The 20,725-nt window shown below is 35.6% G+C and overlaps 1 protein-coding gene across 9 annotated transcripts in view; it reads right to left on the reverse strand.

Annotated features, from left to right (window-relative positions):
* The window catches only part of DENND1A (DENN domain containing 1A), a 527,315-nt gene that overhangs the window by 383,574 nt on the left and 123,016 nt on the right, over positions 1-20,725 (reverse strand). For all 9 annotated transcript variants that reach the window (XM_044926324.2, XM_044926331.2, XM_044926328.2 and 6 more), the window contains one exon: positions 8,139-8,182. In XM_044926324.2, coding sequence (XP_044782259.1) covers positions 8,139-8,182 — 44 coding nt within the window. The remainder of the gene's footprint in view (positions 1-8,138; positions 8,183-20,725) is intronic.

A 20,725-nucleotide genomic window follows, 5' to 3' on the forward strand; every position in this document is an offset into this window, starting at 1 on the left:
ACTAAGTCAGGGCAAGTTTCACAGAGGAAGTGACAAACTGGACATTTAATGTTGAAAAGAAGTATGTTGGATGGGAGGGAAGTGAGAAAGGCATTTCAACCATAAAAATATCTTGCACAAAAATATAGAAGTGGGAGAGAGCTAACCATGCTGGGAAATAGTGAAACATTCTATCTATGTCTGGTTATAAAGGGAAGTGGTAGGAAACCAGGCTGGAGGTTGGGGCAAGGTGATGGGCCTTAAATCCAAGTTAAGAAATGTGAAGTAGATCTTGAAGGCACCAGCGAACCATCAGGAGTTTTGATGTTGAGAGAATTGGTGTGACTTGATTTAGGTTTTAGAAAGATATTTCTGGCCATCTTATAGAAGGTAGTGATTACAAGGTCATTGGGTTGTAGGTCATTAGAAAGACTCCACAGGAAAGAAGATGAGTGTGAATGAGGAGAGAAACAGCAGAACAGGACAGACTAGAGAGCAATTTAGAGGGATAATAAACAGTGCTTGATGCAGGCTTGCAGGTACATCCAAATGAGAAACAAGGACTGATTAAGTAAGGCTAAAGTTAAGACTCAGACTACAGCTCCCAAAAGCAAGCATAATTCACTTAGTTATCAGAACTGAATAACTCACCAGAAATTAAGACTCTAATACTATTCAGAAATGTCTAAAATATGCCAGAGCTTTTTGGGAGCCAGAATAAAACCAGGAGAATACTTCTAATAGGAATATATAAGCATTATGTAATTTCATTTCCTAGGGTCAGGTTCAAGTAAGAGGTAGTACAACATAGTACAACATGGCCTGGCATGACTTCAGAAAGAATAGCTCAAAAAGAATTTGTCTTTCTAATGAGTTCCTTCTATATAACTGTAACAGCTGGGGAATGACCAAATTGGGACAAAATCTTCAACTCAAAAGAGCCTTAAATCAGAAAATGTATCAATTTTTCAACTGAATTTGGCTAAATGTTTAAGGTTTTGAAATACAGCTTCATTAAGAAGCCAATCCAACCCCACCCCATTCTTAAATTCACCCTTTTCTGGAAATGGGGTGGGAGGGTGGGGAATAAAAGATACACATATGACAAGAATAGCACCCATTATATACAAAGTGGTTTTTCTTCAGCAAACACTAAAAGTTTTCAATCAAGGTAATAAATGTGACTTGTAAACAGCACAGGGAGAAATAAGAGGCAACCTGTGAAAGATTATTTTTTAGGATTACTTTTTCCCATCCATGAGCCTATAACTTGTAAAATATTTAAATAAGAATGGGACACTTTCAAACATATATAAAGAAGCAGGCACTTAATTTGGGATGCATTTATACACCTGAAATCTTATCAATAGATTTTTTTTTGAATCTGTAATGTGTCCCTCAAAATAGCTACATTTGATGATAGTAAAGACTGCCCTACTTGAAGAAAGCTGCTTCAGCCTGGTGCTTTGTTGCCATTATGCTAAACAATTACTTCCTAGGTTTTAGGGTCTGAAGAAATTAAGAGCTTCTATCTGTGGATGAGAAAATTACAATTCTACCTACAATTGCAGACAGATAAGCTATTAAGAAATATGGAAATTGACCTTTTTGAGTAAGAGGGTTTGAAAAAAATCCATGAATCAACAGTGACTTTTAGAAAAGCACACATCTAAAATAGACCTAAAAGATGATCTTCTTTAAAGGCAGCTCCAAGACCTTCCACTTGAGTTTCTCTGTACCACTCTTGTTAACTTCACTAACTTCTATGGCTTCACAACACAAAGAACAGGAAACTGCAGAACTATGATTACACGGTGGTATCACTACCCAAAGCTTCTAGTTTTCAAAGTAGTATTCACAATTTCTGGCCATGCCATTGTTCTAAACCTAGCAAAACACTCTGAACATGTATTATCTTTAGGGGAGATGAAATCTTCTATTTCTTCCTTCCTCTTTACCTGGTACGGTGTCCAGATCATATTCTGCAGACACTATACTTATTAATCTCTCACTCAATTAATGCACAAAATCAAATCTAGTCTCCAACACAGTTTCTGCCACCAAAAACAGACAAGGAGGGCAGGAAACCCAGAAAATGTAGCTACTTGTAAGTTAGCATTTTTAAAGCCAGATTTTGGAATCATTTTAAAGGGTGGCCTCTTGAAATTTTACATAAGTAAATCCCTTGGATAATATTCAAATCAATTGACAAATTCTGTTCCATGGCATATAGTGTCATTGAAAGTTTCCAGGACCAAACTTGACTTTACCATTTAAAGTGGATCAAATCTGAATGAACTGTATGAGTGGGCTGGAAGACCTACTTTTGGAGAAAAAGAGGAGGGAAAGAAAGCTCAAAAGTTTCCAACAGGATGGGAAACACCCAGGTCCAATTCCATTCTTTGTGAGCTTGGTGAATGCAAGGCCCAAAAAACCACAAACCCAAAGTCTCAATTCCAACTGGTGGATTCTATGACTTTGACAAATCACTATAGAAAGACCAGTGGAATCTTTGTGGAATCAAGGTCACACTTTATACAAACCAGGTACACTGCTGCTTATGTTTCTCTGCTTAACAGTTAAACAATGGGAGAATCAAATTTTATCATTTGTTTTCCATTTTGTGTAAATATTGTACATGTGTGTCATATTATACAATATTGGTGCAATGAGGCTTTCTTTCACAGTAAGAAAAAATGTAGGATCTGTGCATTATATCTGTAGCTTTATTAGAGAGTATTCTTTCAATTAATCAGGGTAGGAACAAGTTTTGAATAGAAATGTCCAATTTCTGGCTCAAGATTTTGAAGAAAATAACTTGGAAATTTCCATACAAAGATGCTCACTAAAAGAAGGAGGCAATCGCCAACACATAAGTAGGGAGTCTTGATTAAATATTATCTCTGTTGCCTTTCAAATCAGAATTTTTCAATCTACGTATATACTGTGAATAACTGAGCTTAAATTTTTTTTTTTTAGAGCATACCTGAAGAACCATGAACAGATGAAAACTCCATATTTAAGCAATTACATGCAACTCAGAAATGCCAATTTCCATCACAATTAGCCTAAGTTATGCAACATATTTTTGTTCCTTTTTAGTATATAGGTGATGTATGTTTTTACAATTTGCTTAACTGCCTATAGTGAAATTTTAAAATCACACAGACCATATAAAACCATAAAAGAAAGGGTACCTTTTTATTTTTCCCAATGTACCATGTTTCTACATTGCTTATGGAGCTTATACAAGAAACACTGTTAGTTTCTATATAAAGATTTCCATAAAATTTTTATAGATTCTATAAATGCATAAAGATTGTTGGTTTCATTATAACCTCTGTTTCAGTGCCAGTGGAAAGAAAAATTACCTGCAACTCTGAAAAGCGATCTACAAATACAGGGACGGGTAGGTATGTTCAGACCTCTAGCTAAAGAGCTCTAACACATTCGCTATATTTCATCAAAATATAGATGAGCGCAGGGGAGAATCAACTTCCAGCACATTCAACTCTAATCACCACTCTCAGAACAAACAGGCTATGAAAAAGTGCAATTGTGAGAACAAATGATTAATTCTTCATGTTTTAGTACAAGAAGTAAATCACATCAAAACTAATGCATTTTTAAACTGTAGGTGTAATGCCTATTATACTTGACACGTTACAAAGCTACTTATGGAAATCTTCTCTGTGATGGGTTACTATATCTTTATTCTAAATTATCTCATACTACATGTTATAATTACTAAAGGCTCATTTTTTAATCTGAAAAATCAAGTTTTAAAGCCAAAGATGGGATTTGGACGAGAGGGGTGACCATAATTTGCTAACATGCAAATTTAACTATCTTCTCCTTCAATTCAATTAGTACTCATTAAAACTACACTAATCACAATGAATAAAGTTTTACCAATTATTTCCATAATTATGAATGAATACAGTAAACATCATAGAATAATTATAAATCCACTTAATTACAAGGCTATTTCTAGCAGGGAAAGAAATTCGTGGTTTTCTTTCTTATTTTAATGCTAGATTGACATGTTGATAGCTTTGAGAAACCATTTCTAGAAATGAAACATATTATTATGATTATGCTTTTTTAACAAAAATTTTCTATTAGACAGGTTTACTAAGAGCTACATTATCTAAACTTAGAGTAAGAGAATGAAAAGAATTTCATTTAAGTTCCCAAAACCAAAGTAACTCAAAAATTGTATCTGTAATTTAGTAACTTTAACCTTAAAAAAAAAATTAGATTAATTCAGATTACACTTAAGAAAGATATAACTTTTTAAATTTCACAAGTGTGTTGTTAACAGGTTTTTGGTGTTTATTTTTTTTTTTCAATGCAGGATCCATTCCAATTCAGGATCCTACCAATGTTGATGTTTTAGTATTTAAACTAGCTAAGCATTAAACAAAAGCAGATGAATAAGTAATATGAACTCTGAAAAGACCCTGCTTTTGCCTTTGTTGTTGTTTGTTTTTCTCTTTCAAAATACATAGGCATTGCATATCTTTCAGGAATTAACAAAGCCTGTACTTTCAGGTTTTAAGACAGTAAGCCTAGCAGATTTTAAATGAAATATTGAGTGCTACAGTGATTTAATGGTTTTAAACCATAGATGTCATTGCAGTCTGAGGGTGTCACAGACAACTTAAGAAAGAAAAAAAAGGAGGGGGGCACAGAGAAATCACTTTGTCAGTAATTACCATCAAGAGTCCTAAAATGTGGCTCAGGCTGCTCATTACTACTTCCTTCTGTATCAAGACCCTTATTTACATTTCAGATTACATTTTTTATGAAACAGTAAGATCTATCAGAGCTGAGAGGACTGAAATAATGAGGGGAAAACATTTTAATAAAACGTGTTGGGTCTGCATTACTTCCGTGTCAGAAAGAAAGGCTACTTCTGTAGTGATGGATCATTTATTCTGCTTCTAAACGAGAAGCAAAAAAGATGAAACTGATGAACTTTTACTGCCCATTTGTCTTTAGCAGACAATTAAGACAGAGAAGATCAAAATGGATTATCATACCACGCAGACAACTGGCCCAACAGTAATACATCTCCGGGACCACAGATTTGTAACTCTCTTTTATCCCTCCCCTTTCTTCTTACTTCTTTTTCCACTCTAAAGGCAGTGCTAGCTTTGTGGCTCAAGGAGAGCCAAAAGGCTGGTCATCATTATTCAGTCACAGATGTCAATCTAACCTCCCTTTTTTCTCAGTTTCTAAAGCAGTGAGCCACAATAATTTGTGACAGATTCTTTTACTGTAAGGTACAAAGAACACACAGAATAAAACATCTAGCAGCAGCAAGCGTCTCTGATCAAGTGTGCTGGTACATGGGAAATACACTATATGTAAAAACAAGCACTAGTAGTTTAAGTGAATGGGGAAAAAACTGGGCGGCGGGGGGGTTGTGTGTGTGTATAGTAATAACTGCTATACTTTGTGGTGAATTATCTCAAATATTCCTTATGGGTTACATCACAAATGTGTTAATACTAGAAATATTGTCTAGATTAAGTACATATTCAGCATTTAAGGCTTATACGTAATAGATTTCTAAGAATTCCTGTTCTTATCAAAGAACACATGTATACCTCTGGCGGATTCATTTTGATATTTGGCAAATCTAATACAGTTATGTTAAGTTTAAAAATAAAATAAAATTAAAAAAAAAAAAAAAAAAAGAATTCCTTTATAATAGCACACCAAGGGGAAAGATAATTTGGCTTAATCCAATAAATGTTAAGAAGAAAAAACATTTAATATTAGAATCCAAATTATAAAAACGTAAATAAAAAAACGCAGGTCTCAATTCCTTTACTACTAGATCAACTCTCAAATTTCTTGGGGAAACACTGTGTCAAATTGGAAGAGATACCAAGTAAGGTAGTGACATGCATACATTTATAAGTCTACATCCAGCCTATGAGTATCATCCTCCAAATCTCCAAACTAAGTCACTGATCTAAACAAATGCCTATCCTAAGAGAACTTTAAAATAGCTAAAAGTTATTATTTTTAGATTCCTATTATAATTTTGAATTATTTCAACTTTAATACATAAAATACTTATAAGACTATTTATTAACTAAAGTAAAGAGAACTAAGTTAACAACACAATACTTAATCAGTAAACAGGGCACTATACGCAATGACAGAGTCAATGAAAATCTGTATTTCTCTTTATTTCTATCTCACATTTCATGTGTATGTATGTGGAGCACCTGTATATATACATACTCTACCCAAACATAAACACATACATACATTTAAAGAACATGAAAAAATAAACACCAAATTATCACAGTAGTTATCTCTTGAGTAGTAAAATTTCGATGACTTGTATTTTTTTTTCTTTTCATTCTTTTATTTTTGCTTTATTTCCTAAATTGCTTTTTGCTCATGAACATATTACCATGCAATTTTTTTTAAAGTTACCCTCCTCCCGAAAAAAAAAGATCATGGTGCTCACAAATTTCAGATACAGCAAGAAACTATGTTTAAAGGAATAAACCCAGGTGTCAACTATGTTAAGTTTTCTCCTACATAATTTTTTCTCATTGGGTAATTCAGATCATGGGACCAAAAAGGTAATCTGCCTAGACCACAACATTTTAAAAGAATGATTTTCTTAAGAACTATGTGCATGTGTGCTCAGTCACTCAGTTATGTCCAACTCTGTGACCCCATGGAGTACAGCCTGCCAGGCTCCTCTGTCCATGGAATTTTCCAGGCAAGAATACTGGAGTGAGTTGCCATTTCCTCCTCCAGGGGTAAGAACTATGGCAGCAAGTCTATTCTAAACAAAGCTTTAAGATGTTCCACCCTTTAAACATCGTCTAAAGAAAAAAATCTTTATAAGATCCTATAATCTTTGGATTGTGTAAATTAAATCCAAAGGGTTCAATTCCATACCAACTTAAGGTAAGATAAAAATTTAACTTTCCTGTTGGAAGATGAAGCCAGGGTGGAGTGAGAAAATGACTATTTTTGTTAAATTTCATTTTAAAGTCTTGAGGTCATATGCAAAGCAAACTATACCAGTTTTCTTGGGTTCTTGTACAATCCATCTCATGACAAAGCATCTTATTATCCTGATTATCCAGTTATATTCCTAAAGATGTATGAGATGCCTTGTCCTGTATACAACAGGCCACACTAAAAAGGTGGTAGTACTTACTGTACTGGATACTTATATTCCATCGTACTTACCCTCATCCAAGGACATTTTTTAATACACAAAATTAAATGGAGGCACTTCAGAAAAATGTTTTTATTTTGTACAATATACCACATGTAAAATGCTTTCTAAAGTTTATTATGTAATCGAGGATGCTTTTATTTCAAAACCTTTTAAAAATAAGTATACCAAAATGCATGTTTGGTATACTAACATAATATACCCCCAAAAGCTGGTATACCCCAAAAAGGTATGAAACATTTCCAATATTTCTCAAGATAGAAACTGAAATCCAGAATGTATAACCTGGATTTAGTTATAAAGAGTAGAGCAGCTTCAGAACTTTAGCAGTATTTTGTGAGTAAAATAGTTCTTTCTACTCCATTCCATGCTTGCAGAATGCAAGAAATTCAAGATGGCACAATGGCAAGACCAACTCGCCGAACAACTTTCACTACCATCATTAAAACCACCCTCACCCTAAAGACCATTCTTGCATGTGTATCTATCTTCTCCTTTAAGTACTACCGTGACACAGTTTCATTATTCATTTCCAATTTTAGGAAATGTTATAAGCTTCCATCCTCCCTACCTTTTTGTTATACTGGTTCCTGACTGCTTAAATAGCATTGAAAAAAAAAAAGTTCACAGGCAATCCAAAAAGGATTTGCTAATGAACTGCAGGCTGTAACATACCTCAAAGTGAAAAGTAAAATTTGTGATAGGTTTTCTTCCTTACTTTTTGTGTATGTTTCCCGTGAAGGTAACACCCCAAATCTAGCACCAATATTTTCAATCCAACTTCAGTATGTTTTACTTTTTGTCTTAGGTTCATAATTACTGTTTCCCTTCCTTCTAAAAATTCATTTATCTCTTTCAGTAAAAAGAACAGTAATAATATGTTGAACAACTCTGAAATAAATTTTGTCATGTAAAAAATTAATTACGCATTCCGAACCTGGTCACTGTAGTCCTCCGGGAATTGCCTCTGCACCTCAGGATCTGTAAATAATTGACAGATAATATTAATTGGCTTTGGATTAGTGAGCAAGCAGAGGATCACACATTAATATTTGATCAGAAGATGATAGCAGCCCTGGCAGGGGATCCAAGGGGGGCAGCTGAGGCTGCTACGCTGATGAGCACAAGGAAGGACTCAGCAAGGCACTCCCACTACCCTCCTCCAGAAATACAAGAAAGAAAAATTGTAAAGACCCGATGCTACTGTTAACTTTAGACTATTACCTAATGCAAAAATCTTGCCAGCTGCAAACTGCCCTCAATACATTTTTCCAGAGAAAGTGAGTCTTAAATCTGCTTAACTTTTCTTCTCTTATCAGAAGTATCCTTTCACAGCTACAGATGTGGGCTTGGTATGTTCGGGTAGGGGTGGGGTCGGGGGCTGGAGTCGGGGAGAAGTCAGGGTGAAGGCAAGGATCAGATAAGAATTCTTTCAAGGAAGAAATGCAAAATTTCCTGTTTTAAAAAATAAATTCTTCCCAAAATATTTATGCTGTCTTGAAAATAGATGAAATTTTTCAAAAGAAAACAATACACTTTTAGCTTGTCAGTATTAACAAAATATCATATGAGATTAGACTTGCTTAGAAACTATAAAAATACATAGGTGAAGATACCTTTCATGACCAATCTGTTTAAAATGGAATCAGGAAAGTGGTCACTTGATTCTTCAACATAATTGCAGGATAACCCAATGCCATGATCTCTAAATCAATATAGAAGTGTACTAATTAAAAGCTATTAACACTCCATTTGCTATTGATTAGGGAAACATTCAGTCTTTTCTAAAAAGAGAGATCTGGTTCCTTAGAGACACATTAAGAAGAGTGATCAGAATAGTATCTATTTGAGAAATCATGTATCAATGCAAAATGCTTTCATAAAACCAAATATTTGAAGGTCCCCAACCACAGTCCCCATAGTATATACTACTCAGTTGTCATATCTATCTTCTAAAATATCAATTTACTACTCCATAAAAGTGAATCTATGTAAAAGTCAAAGTCCTCAATGTCACAAGATAAAAATGCAATTAATTGTTCTACAATTAAAGAATCAAAAAGGGGGGAAATTATGGGCCTATTCACAAACTACATTTAAATCTTAGAAATGCTAGTTTTCAAGTCAATGGATGTCATTTTTCAACACTCAAGACTAATAACAAAAGGAATATTCAAAAGGTTACACAAAAAGCAGAACTTCCCAAAACAGGTGGTGCAGAAAAGTTGAAACTACCTGTACACTACTGTGGCTCTTAAAGTGTCTTCTGGTTGACTTTAAAACTAGGGACAAATTTCTTTACCCTCATCTGCCAATACTAGGAAGACACCAATGATATGTCTAGACCAGTACTAGTGAATTCTAGAGTAATCCTCATTGCAGTACCTTGCAGGGCTGCTCTGGTAAGTCAGAGGAAGTAGCTGCTGAAAACACACAAGGATTGTGGATGTTGTGACAGGAGGCCAGAAGGCACAATCTTGTGGCATGAAAAGCACTAGGTCCCGGGCGGGGGTGGGGATGGGGGAGGGGGGAATGGGGACTTGCCAGCAGGATGCAGAGAGACAGCCACAAGCCCAGCAAACCCCTAAAATGCGCTGTGGGGGTGGAGTAGAAGATCCAAAAAGAGGGCTCTAATTCCTAAAATATACATAAATGACTCTGTCCAGAAAAATAACTGGTATTTTAGGATTTAAAATCTGCTACTGAGACCCACCCCCCACACTCCCCACGAAAATGCAGCTCTAAGTCACTGATGGACACAGTAATACAGAGGCTGCAAAAGCCACAAAATAATCTAAGGCTTACTCTTTTTCTTCCAGTTGTCATGTGGTGAACAGTTAACTCTTCAACAAGAAAACTTCATACAAAACTGACTCACATATAAATCTTTAATATCAAGTCCTCTTTTATGCAATAGTTTGCTTCTTGGGAACCACAAAAATATCAATGGAAATAAAGATGGAATAAAGTAAAAAACTACTTTTTATCACCATTTCTGAGAGGATGAATATCAGAAACCAAAATTTGTAGTATATTCTTCAATTTTAAAAATGTTTGCTTATAAGTAGGAAAAGGAAGGTCTTTAAATCTCTTTAACCAACTAAGCCAACCATGTTAACAATAAACTACATTAATAATTTTGTGATTTTTTAAATGCATTTTATTCATATATACATAGACTTGTAAAAAGAGAAGGAAAATAGATGAAAAAGATCAACTTGTTTTAATACAATGAAAGTAAAAACGACCATGGAACTCCAAGATGGGGGTCATTCAAACCATATTATTCTAAACACTGCCTCAATGATAGGCAGCATCAACTAAGTACCTCCATCAACTAAATTCCTTCAACTGTCCTGAGACTAACCCTAGAGTGGGACTCCCAGATTTTAACACAATCATGTTCCAACATAATACATGGGTTATTATTTACAATGACTCAAGCATAAAGCTTTTGATTCCCTTTCTGTAAGACCCTGAGATTTACAAAAAAACTTCATAGGTCTTTAACACTCTCAACAGCAACATTAAAAACAAAAAAAAAGGCAATGCCTTTTAAAACTAAAGCCCAACTTATAAAGTTCCATTCAATTAGCTCAAAGATCCAGTCTGACAGTTAATAAAACTATGAAAGCCATTTTGTAAAAATTAACACAAAAACTAAAAAAAAAAAAAAAAAATTGTATGAACTTTCTTTAAATGTCTATTTTGCACAGGGGGTTGAAATCATTTTTCACATTGAGTCAATTGCAATGCCTTAATGTCACCAAAATATCGACATTGGAAACATCTGAGTTAAAAAGGTCCAAATACAATCTGCTTTTCTCAAGCAACACAACACCCGCCTTGCTAACAGTTTCAGCATGGCACATGTACAAAACCTAGCACCCTGCAGTTCAGCAAACCGCCTTTAAATTTTCTGTCTGGCAGCAATCCACTTGCGTGTCTGTATGCTTTTACAAGTACTCTATGTATTTCATTGCATCAGCTGCATTTCTTTGAGTTTTAAATGGTCTGGGAACATTTTATGACATGTTCTATATCTTTATATGGAAAATAACATACACTGGAAAACTGTGCATCAGTCTAATATTTATGTATCTATTTCTTTACCCATCATCCAATGCTATAATTGCTAATGCTCCAAAATTTCTTCTCACATTCATACCCTCACTGCCAAATGCAGTGTCACCAAACAGCTAACTTCCAATGCAAAAATCTGAAGATGAGAGTACTACCAAGGAAAAAAGGAAAAATTAACAATTTGTTTAGGCATTGGTAGCAAGAATAGTTATCAGCATATGTCAAGCTTTCTTTAAGAATTGTCCCTCTGACAGAAAACTAAGAACTTAATATAGTAATGCACTACACCCTTCTTTCTCAGCAAATTTCTCCAGATTTAACAGATTATTTAAAAAATTAAAAATCAACTTCAACATCTCCCAGGAAAACACAATCCTTTTGTTGAAAAGTATTTAAAATACCTTGCTAACAAGATGTATGGTATGCGAGAGTCCATACGTGACTTAACCACATAAGGCTAAAAAGAGATAGCTGGCTCTAGAACAAGATTTTGCATTATGTCAATCTGATGAGACACTACCTTTTCTCAGCACTGTGACCATGCAAGACACTGACCCCACACTGACACATGTATGCCACTTCCACTGGAGGTCACAAAAGCATTTCCATATTTAAAGCAGACAGTTTACAGTATAGGACTCCCAAGAGCATAGTCTCATTCAGGAGTAGATGTGACATGACCATGCTTAATAGCCTACGTCTTCGCAGCAAAACAAAAACAAAAAAACTGATCTCAGAAGAAATGCATTTTTTTTTTTTAAAGAAAAGCTAATTTTCTTCTATCTCAATAGCCTTTTTACTGTAACGTACTATTAAATCTTTAAGATATACCAGATTGCCACAGGATGTTTAATTAATAGAATAAGAGTTTGGGCAAGACTTACTGGAAAGGCACTATAAATTATTTTACACAGGCTCCAAAACCTTGAGTGCTGCCTTAGGCTTAAAGTTTCTAGAAAACGTGGCAGACAGATCTTTTACGACAGAAATGCAAAATAATTCATAGAAGTACCGTGCTTATGTATGAGGGTCCATTTGTAAACTGGTAACTAAAAAGTGTACATACACACAAACACATAGCTTACCAAATTTTTTTCCTGTTTTCCTTTGCCACACCAATGACTGACTCCATTTGAAGGGTCAAGGCATGACACTTTAACTGATTATTGAAAAATACACTGATTTCATTTTCTGTGAAAGGTGTAGCAACTTCACCGTAATCAAATGTTACAATCTTCTACAATTGGAGCTCTTTTAGGAAATTTAAAAGAAACTGCAAATGTAGCCATTAACATGGAAATCTACATTGCTTTCACTTTTAACATGCTAGATATCAAGGCAGAAAATGTTATATTTAACACCTACTAAATTCCAACCATTATTTCTAGTATATTTCAGTCAATAAGAGACAAATAGTGAACACATTTAAGCTTACAACAATAAAAATATGTCCCATTAAAGTGAGACTTTAAAATGAGCTATAACGATATAATCTCATTGTTCAATTTCATGGAGTTTAAGATACTATCTTCCTTTCCCCTAAAACCATAAATGTTAATCCCAGCTGTAATCAGATTTAATTTTCCAGATGAGAAGATGAGAATATGCTGCAAATGAATATAGTCCATTACACTGCTCCTTCCCTAATGACACTTTCCATTTTTATATACTAAAAATATAGACCCTCAGAAAATAGTCTGCAAAGTTGTACATTTTGAGGACAAACTCAATCTTCCTCAACACACTTAAACTGTCTTTTAATCTTCAAGAAGAGAAGTTAATTTTTCGTATCATGTAGAATTAAAGTTTCTTGACAGGAGAACTGCAAACTGGACTGCACTAAACTAATAAAGAGCTTCAAGGACACTGCCTGTTAAATCTGGTTTAGCTACAAAAAGCTTCACCTACTTTATTTTATAAAATAACTGAATCATTAGTTTAGCATTTTAACTAAATGCAATCATTCTAGAAAATTATTTCATTTATGACTTAAAATTCACTTATTTAAAAAATACATTTTTGAAAGAAAAGTTTCACAGTTAAAAAAAGACACATTTTCCTTTTCCATGATAATGAAACAAAATGATTTATATTGTCTTTTAAAAATTATCAATTAAAAATTACTGTATAGGACAACTTGGTACTTTGAGGTGGCTTAAATGGGAAGAAAATCCAAAAAGAGGGGATATTTGCTGTACAGCAGAAACTGACTCAACTATGTGAGGCAACTGTAACTACAATTTAAAAAAAATTAATAATAAAAATAAACTACCTATTTTAAAAATTATTGATTCCAAAATGCAGATTTTATTCTGAAATTACAATGGAGAATAATTTACTGATTTTTTTAAAAATCATTTCAAAGTACTTTAAATGAACATTCAGCCTTCATACACCAATGGAATTTCTTACTTTAAAAATCTATTCTAGGTATTACCTTTTTGCTCCAAAACGTGAAAACTGTTAAGACATAAAAACTTTGAGTCATCACCAATTTTTAACCATATTTCTACTCTAGACTCTTCCCTCAACAATAGCATTTAAAATACATTCAAATACTAATTCACAGCAACCAGCCTAATAAACAGGAGCGGTTCACCATCTACACCTATAATGAAAATCCAAATAGCGTTATTCAGTAAAGGAGAGCACAACCCACCTCAGTATGTTAAGCAATGGAACCATTCACGTGCCAGATTTCTCCTCAAACTAACCATATTTTGCCTTTCAGACATATCCTGCTTCGATGTGACTATTTATGAATAAACAACAGACACTGACCTATTGTTTTCAGTTGTCAGAGTTATGAATGTAGTACAGTTACCAATTAAGTGAATCAACAAGTACTAACTGCATCAGCTGTCCTACAAATAATGAGTCCATTGACATTATGCAGTACAATAAGAGAGTTTCATCTCTTTCTAGAGAATGCTGATAGATTTTGACCGGCAAATACCACTACTTACTGATAATTTGAAATATTTCTCATAAACCAATTTCACTACAGGAATACAAATCTGATCATTAACCAAATTTCTGCTGTGTAAACCCAAAAATCAAGCCTAAGTCAAATTCCAAAGGGAAATTTAAAACAGAAAAGAGATGGTATGCTGGAAAGAAGGAAAAAGTCAAAAGAACACATTCACTTACACTTACCTTGTTCCCTACTGAATATCCTGGTTTTCAACTTTCACTATTATTTAAGTATTTAGGGTTTCTTACACTGGTTCAAAGTTTAGAACTAATCTGTAAAAATCTATCAGACTGATAAATATTGAAGAAGGTTTTTAATGGTTATAATCTCAGGCTTCCATTTAATTTCTCTAGGAGTTAAGATTAGTTTTACCCCCACCTTTTTAAAGATTATCACAAATACCAGATTTTTATTCCAATGTGAATAATTACTTCAGACGTAACCTGAAGGACAGCTGTGCCTTTTAGGTACTACCAAAGTGGGATCACTGCATATGGTCTTCATTAATAGAAACATATTACATTTGTCAAATTTGGTGAAAAGAGATAACTTAATTATCTACTCAAATACAACTACTGACTGAGTACCCACTATGTACTCAGCCCAGCCCCGGGATCAAACCCTTGTCTCCTACGTCCCCTGCACTGGCAGGAGACTTTACCACTAGCAGGTTTGTTTGTTTTTTGTTTGGTTTTTTTTTTACCACTAGTGCCACCTCGGAAGCCCTTGATCAAAAGTGGAAAGTGTAAAAGAATTAGAATAAGCATGAGGAAGAGGAGAAGAAAGATCCAGTACAACTAAATAAAACCCAGTGAACAGGAGGGGAGTTCTCCTGCCCTTGGACAATCCCTGAATCCAACAAGAAAAAAGTTACCTCTTCTTTTCTGGCAAAAACTCAGCTAAAGAAAAACCACAGCGTGTTAGTTCCAAGAGCCCTCACGCCTCACTGTTTACCTTGATACAAAAGACAGTCTCTCTACTTCTACTGGGGAATTGCACATGACTTCACTTATGGCTCAGTTGGTAAAGAACATGCGTGTGCAATGCAGGAGACCTGGGTTCGGTCCCTGGGTTGGGAAGATCCCCTGGAGAAGGAAAAGGCTACCCACACCAGCGTTCTGGCCTGGAGAATCCCATGGACTGTATCCATGAGGTCACAAAGAGTCGGACACGACTGAGCAACTTTCACACCATGTGCCAAGCACTATAACAGGCATTTTACATAAAATGTCTAATTTTATCCTCATGACAAAGCTATGATATTGGGACTATCACAATTTTATCATAATTAAAAAGGCAGTAAGTTATCACTCATTCAAAGTTAGAAAATCAGTATTTATACACGGTGCAAATCCTCTAATGTGATCGGCCCCATTGATCAATAAGACATAGTCTTTGCTCTCGCTGAGTTTACAGTTTAATGCAGAATACAAAGAATTAAACCAGCAATCATTGCAAGGCCTGGTAAATGCTATCATAGTGATTAACACAGGGGCACTGAGCCTAGTCCTGGCCAGGACAGAAAAAACTTCAGGGAAGAAGTGGCAGAGCCATGTGTAGAGTCCAGGGCTACTCCAGGGTTCACCGCATACCACCACAGGCCCCTTCTGAACAGCCTAGGGGAGAATGAATAAGTATTTGTGAGTCCAGGGCCCATGTTTTACTTAGCTTTGTCTCCTACAAAATGTCTTACAGATTATATATACCTAACAGATATTTTGGCATAATAAAATAAATAGAATATAATAAATTCATTAAATACTCTGTCTCTCCAAATGGATAAAAGGCCAATTTCAAAACATCCAATTGAAAAGAAGCCTTTGAATGCAACAGGCTTACTAAAGATACACTGGCATATAGTAAGCACACAATAAATATTAGTTGTTGTTATATTATTAACCCCAGTGGAGAAATAAGTAAGCACTATAAATTAGATGGCTACAGATGTATAGGTGTACCTCAAATTGGAAATTCATGTGTTCCTGAAATAAACTTTTATAAACCCAATTAAAATTTTCCCATTGCCTGCTATTACCTACTTAGAAAATATTACAACTTTATCAGAAACTGATTTTCTCTGCATCGTCAGTGGTTCAAAAATCCTTTAGCTACAGTTTATTTGCCTCCTGGCATCTGTTTGCTAATGATCTGTAAACATCAAATGCACCAGGGACTCTCCCAGACTTATTGAAACCCTGAAGTGAATCTTTGTATAAACTGAAGGACCTTTCTGCTAATTCCTTTGCTTTCTAAGTTTGCATTCTAGATTTCAGAAATAGTTTTATTAAAGATTTTTGCAGTAATAATTATAATGCTATCAGCTACCACTTCCTGAATGCCTAGGTATACCAGTTGTTGCCACAGGTAGTTTTATTTTATTATTTTATTTAATCCTAACAACAACTCTGCCAGGTAAGTAGATGTAGCCTTATTTTATAGATAAGAAAAGTGAGACTCACTAAGAACAAATTCAGAGTTAAGTAACAGAGCTGGGGTTCAGCCTAGAACCACCAGACTACTAAGAATCCAACACTGGTTTTCATTTTTGCCTTTATTTATTTATGTTCTCCTGTTCATCTGTCTTCTAGTCATTGTTGTGTCTCAACAATAAGAATACAGCTGGACAAATAACTAAAACATGTGATCATGAAACATGCTTTAGGAGATTATGAAGGAGAGCTTTCCAATTTCTCTATTTAAATTTTTTTGCCAAGTTCAGGATATAAATAAAATGACTCCAAAGTAACTAACACTCAATTCAAATAGTAAATACAATATTTCAAAGATAAGTTCATATTAAAAATTCAGAGTAATTTTGAAGGCTAGAGGTTATCCTTGTATCGTTTACGAAAAAAGTCACTGGCTAAACAAAACAAATAAGAACACAGAAAAAAAAATGTCTTCCTATATAAGAAAATGTGTTTCCAAGTACCTCTAAACCAAACCACAGTGAGAACTAAGGCCAAACTAGTACACACAGTATAGATAAAGCCGACACACCAGCAAGGGAAACATACTATGCCTGTCAACCAGTTTTCTTATACCAAAATTCTGCCTTTCTTTCCTGGAGAAACAAGTCATTGTTGCCTAGTTGTTATCTGTATCATTAGAGAAGCAGTGCCTACATCCTTTATTGCTTTTGTGTGTGTGTGCATGGTAAAATATACATAACATAAAATTTGCCATTTTAACCATTAAGTGTACACTTCAGTAGCATTATACATTATTCACATTATTGTATAACCATCACCATCATCCATTTCCAAAACTTTCATCTTTGCCAACTAAAATTCCGAACCCATTAAAAAAAATTAGCCATTGTTCCCTCCCCCTCCTCCAGCCCCTGGCAACCATCATTCTTCTTTCTGCCTCTATGAATTTAACTACTCTAGGTACATCACATTAGTGGAGTCATACAATATTTGTCCTTTGATGACTGGCTTATTTCACCTGGCAATGTCTTCAAGGCTCATCCATGTTGTAGCATGTGTCAGAATTTCCTTTCTTTTTAAGGCTGAATAATATCCCATTGTATGTACACACCACATTTTGTTTCTCCATTCATCTATCTATGGACACAAGTTTCTTCTATCTTCTGGCTTTTGTGAATAATGTTGCTATGAACGTGTGTATACAGGTATTTGTTCGAATTCCTGCTTTTCTTTGATATTTATCTAGAAGAGGAAATGCTGGGTCATATGGCAATTCTACATTTAATTTTTTTTAGAATGGTTCTTTTAATTTTTACTAGTATCCTGTTAGCAAAATCATTTGAAGGTCCCATAAACACATCCCTGTAACTTTCCCTCATTTCTTACTCCTTTGGCTAACTGTGGAAACTATACTCTTGAGAGTAGTCTTATATGTTATAACTTGGTCACTTTCCCTAAAACCCTGGTGGTCTCCAACCTGGATAGTCTCCAAAATGTACAGAACTAAACTTGACCATGCTTTATTCACCACACTTGGACTCATTCTGAAGAATTATTCAGATCATCTTCATTAACTTCCTACTTTAATAAACAGCTCTGTTTGGTTCTTCTAATATGGCTGAAGACTTTCATGTTTTTAAAAAGCTAGAATCCTTAGCCTGGCCATTAAGACAAACCCACCCAGGACTTCCCTGGTGGCTCAGAGGTAAAGAATCTGCCTGCCTATGCAGGAGACAGGCTCACTCACCAGTCTGGGAAGATCCCACATGCTGCAGAGCAACCAAGCCCAGGCATCACAACTATTGAGCCTATGCTCTAGAGCCCGGGAACCACAACTATTGACCCCACGTGTGTACCACAACTACTAAAGCCCACGTACCCTAGAGTCCAAGCTCCGCAACTAGAGAAGCCATCACAATGAGAAGCCTGCATACCACAACTAGAGAAAAGCCCAAGCAGTAGGAAAGACCCAGCACAGCCAAAAATAAATAAAATTACATATATAAAAAAGACAAACCCACACAATTTCATCTCTATTTCTTAAAAACAAATTCCCAAATCTAGCCTGCCTGATCAATTTACTTTCCTACAAAACCTGACGTCTTCTCACGTCTAAATCAGACCATGCTGTCAGACATCAGAATTTATAAATTTGGCCAATTATATATTCTTACATGAATTAATATTCAATCACCCTGGCACTTAAAAAAATTAAAAAGGAACCATGTCCACCGTCTAAAGTGCAGTGAATTTTACACATGACTGGTAAATGAACAGCAAGCTGGCACATTCACTTACACTGCTCCCCGAATCAAGAAGCTCCTTTACGTCTTTCTAGCACTCATGGTCAGCTGGCAGCAAAACTCTCAACCTCTACATTCCCAACACATTCTCACATTCTTACTGTGGTCAAAAGCTGGCTTCCTCGTGAGCCCTCTCAAGCGGTGAATGTTTCCTCTCCACTTCTCTTCCCACTGACCTGAAGGTGGAGTAGGTGGTCTCTGCTCCTTGTTGTCACTTTAGGAAACTTTCTCCTTCATTTTCCAAAACTCCAGATTTCAGTAGAGTCACTGGAGTATATTCCTCCTCCTAACTCTGCTGTCATCTACTGCTTTTCATTCCTTAACCTTCATGAATCCTGGTGCACGGCCCCTCACTCTGCCACTACTCCCACCACGGTCTTATTGATTTTGCTACATATTCACTTAGATGATGCTTCTAAATCCCAAAATTCTTGATTCTTTGCCCTCCTCCCTGCCCAAGGAACTTGTCTTCCAGCAATCTCAGCTACTCATTTCCAGGGTCATACCTGAACTCCACAGTTCCAATAACTGAAACCCCCTCAATAATCACAATCTCAAGTACCTCAGGCTCCAACCATGACCTACCTCCTTTCCTTCAGTTCATTCTTCTCTAAAGCATCCCAATTTCATTCTTCAATTCCACAATGACCTACACTCTATCAATCTTTTCACTGCCCTTCATCCACCTCAAATCTACACTATCTTCCTTACCTAGCTTAAATTCTATTTTGTAACTATTCCTTCACCAACATCCTTGTCTCCTTCATGCCTCTCTTATTTTGTCCTCCTTCCCTGGCAAAACCACAATCCTTGTTAAATCTAGTTATCTACCTACACCCCTGTACCTGACTGTGGCTAAAGAAATCCGCACAATTGTGCTAACTTTAAATTTGAATTACTCACTGTTAAGTGAGCTTTAATGTGACTTGGTAATTATACCACATTTTCCTTAAGTCATTACTCTTTTACTCTCCTTAATGACTATGTCATACTTTCTCCAACTTTCCCAACCTCGGTTAACACTGATTATCTTAACTTGCCCCTCCAGTGAGAAAATTGGGCAATCAGAAGAGAACTCTCACAAGCCTCCTCTGCCACTTTTATCCACTTATTATCTCTGACTCCAAAGACTCTGCCTTCATCCCATTACTATGAAGAACTGCCCACAGAGTCTGAAAAGACCCTTCCTCCACTTGTGAACTAGGATCATATCCCCTTTCACCAACTCAAATACTGCTCCGCCAATTCTTTTGTTCTATTAATTTTATCTCTCTGCTGGATCTTCGCCATCAGCATGCCAATCTATTTTTTCTGCAATATTTTTAAAAGGTCAAGCCCACCTCCTCACCATGGCTACCTCTCCATTCCTCTCATCCTTAGTCAGTCAGTTCAGTAGCTCAGTCATGTCTGACTCTTTGTGACCCCATGGACTGCAGCATGCCAGGCCTTCCTGTCCATCACCAACTACTGGAGCCTACTCAAACTCATGCCCATCACGTTGGTGATGCCATCCAATCATTTCATCCTCTGTTGTCCCCTTCTCCCACCTTCAATCTTGCCCAGCATCAGGGTCTTTGCCATTGATTCAATTATTCGCATCAGGTGGCCAAAGTATTAGAGTTTCAGCTTCAGCGTAAGTCCTTCCAATGAACATCCAGGACTGATTTTCTTTAGGATGGACTGGTTGGATCTCCTTGCAGTCAAAGGGACTCTCAAGAGTCTTCTCCAATAT

The sequence above is a fragment of the Bubalus bubalis genome, chromosome 12 (genome assembly GCF_019923935.1).
Source record: "Bubalus bubalis isolate 160015118507 breed Murrah chromosome 12, NDDB_SH_1, whole genome shotgun sequence".
Lineage (NCBI taxonomy): Eukaryota > Metazoa > Chordata > Mammalia > Artiodactyla > Bovidae > Bubalus > Bubalus bubalis.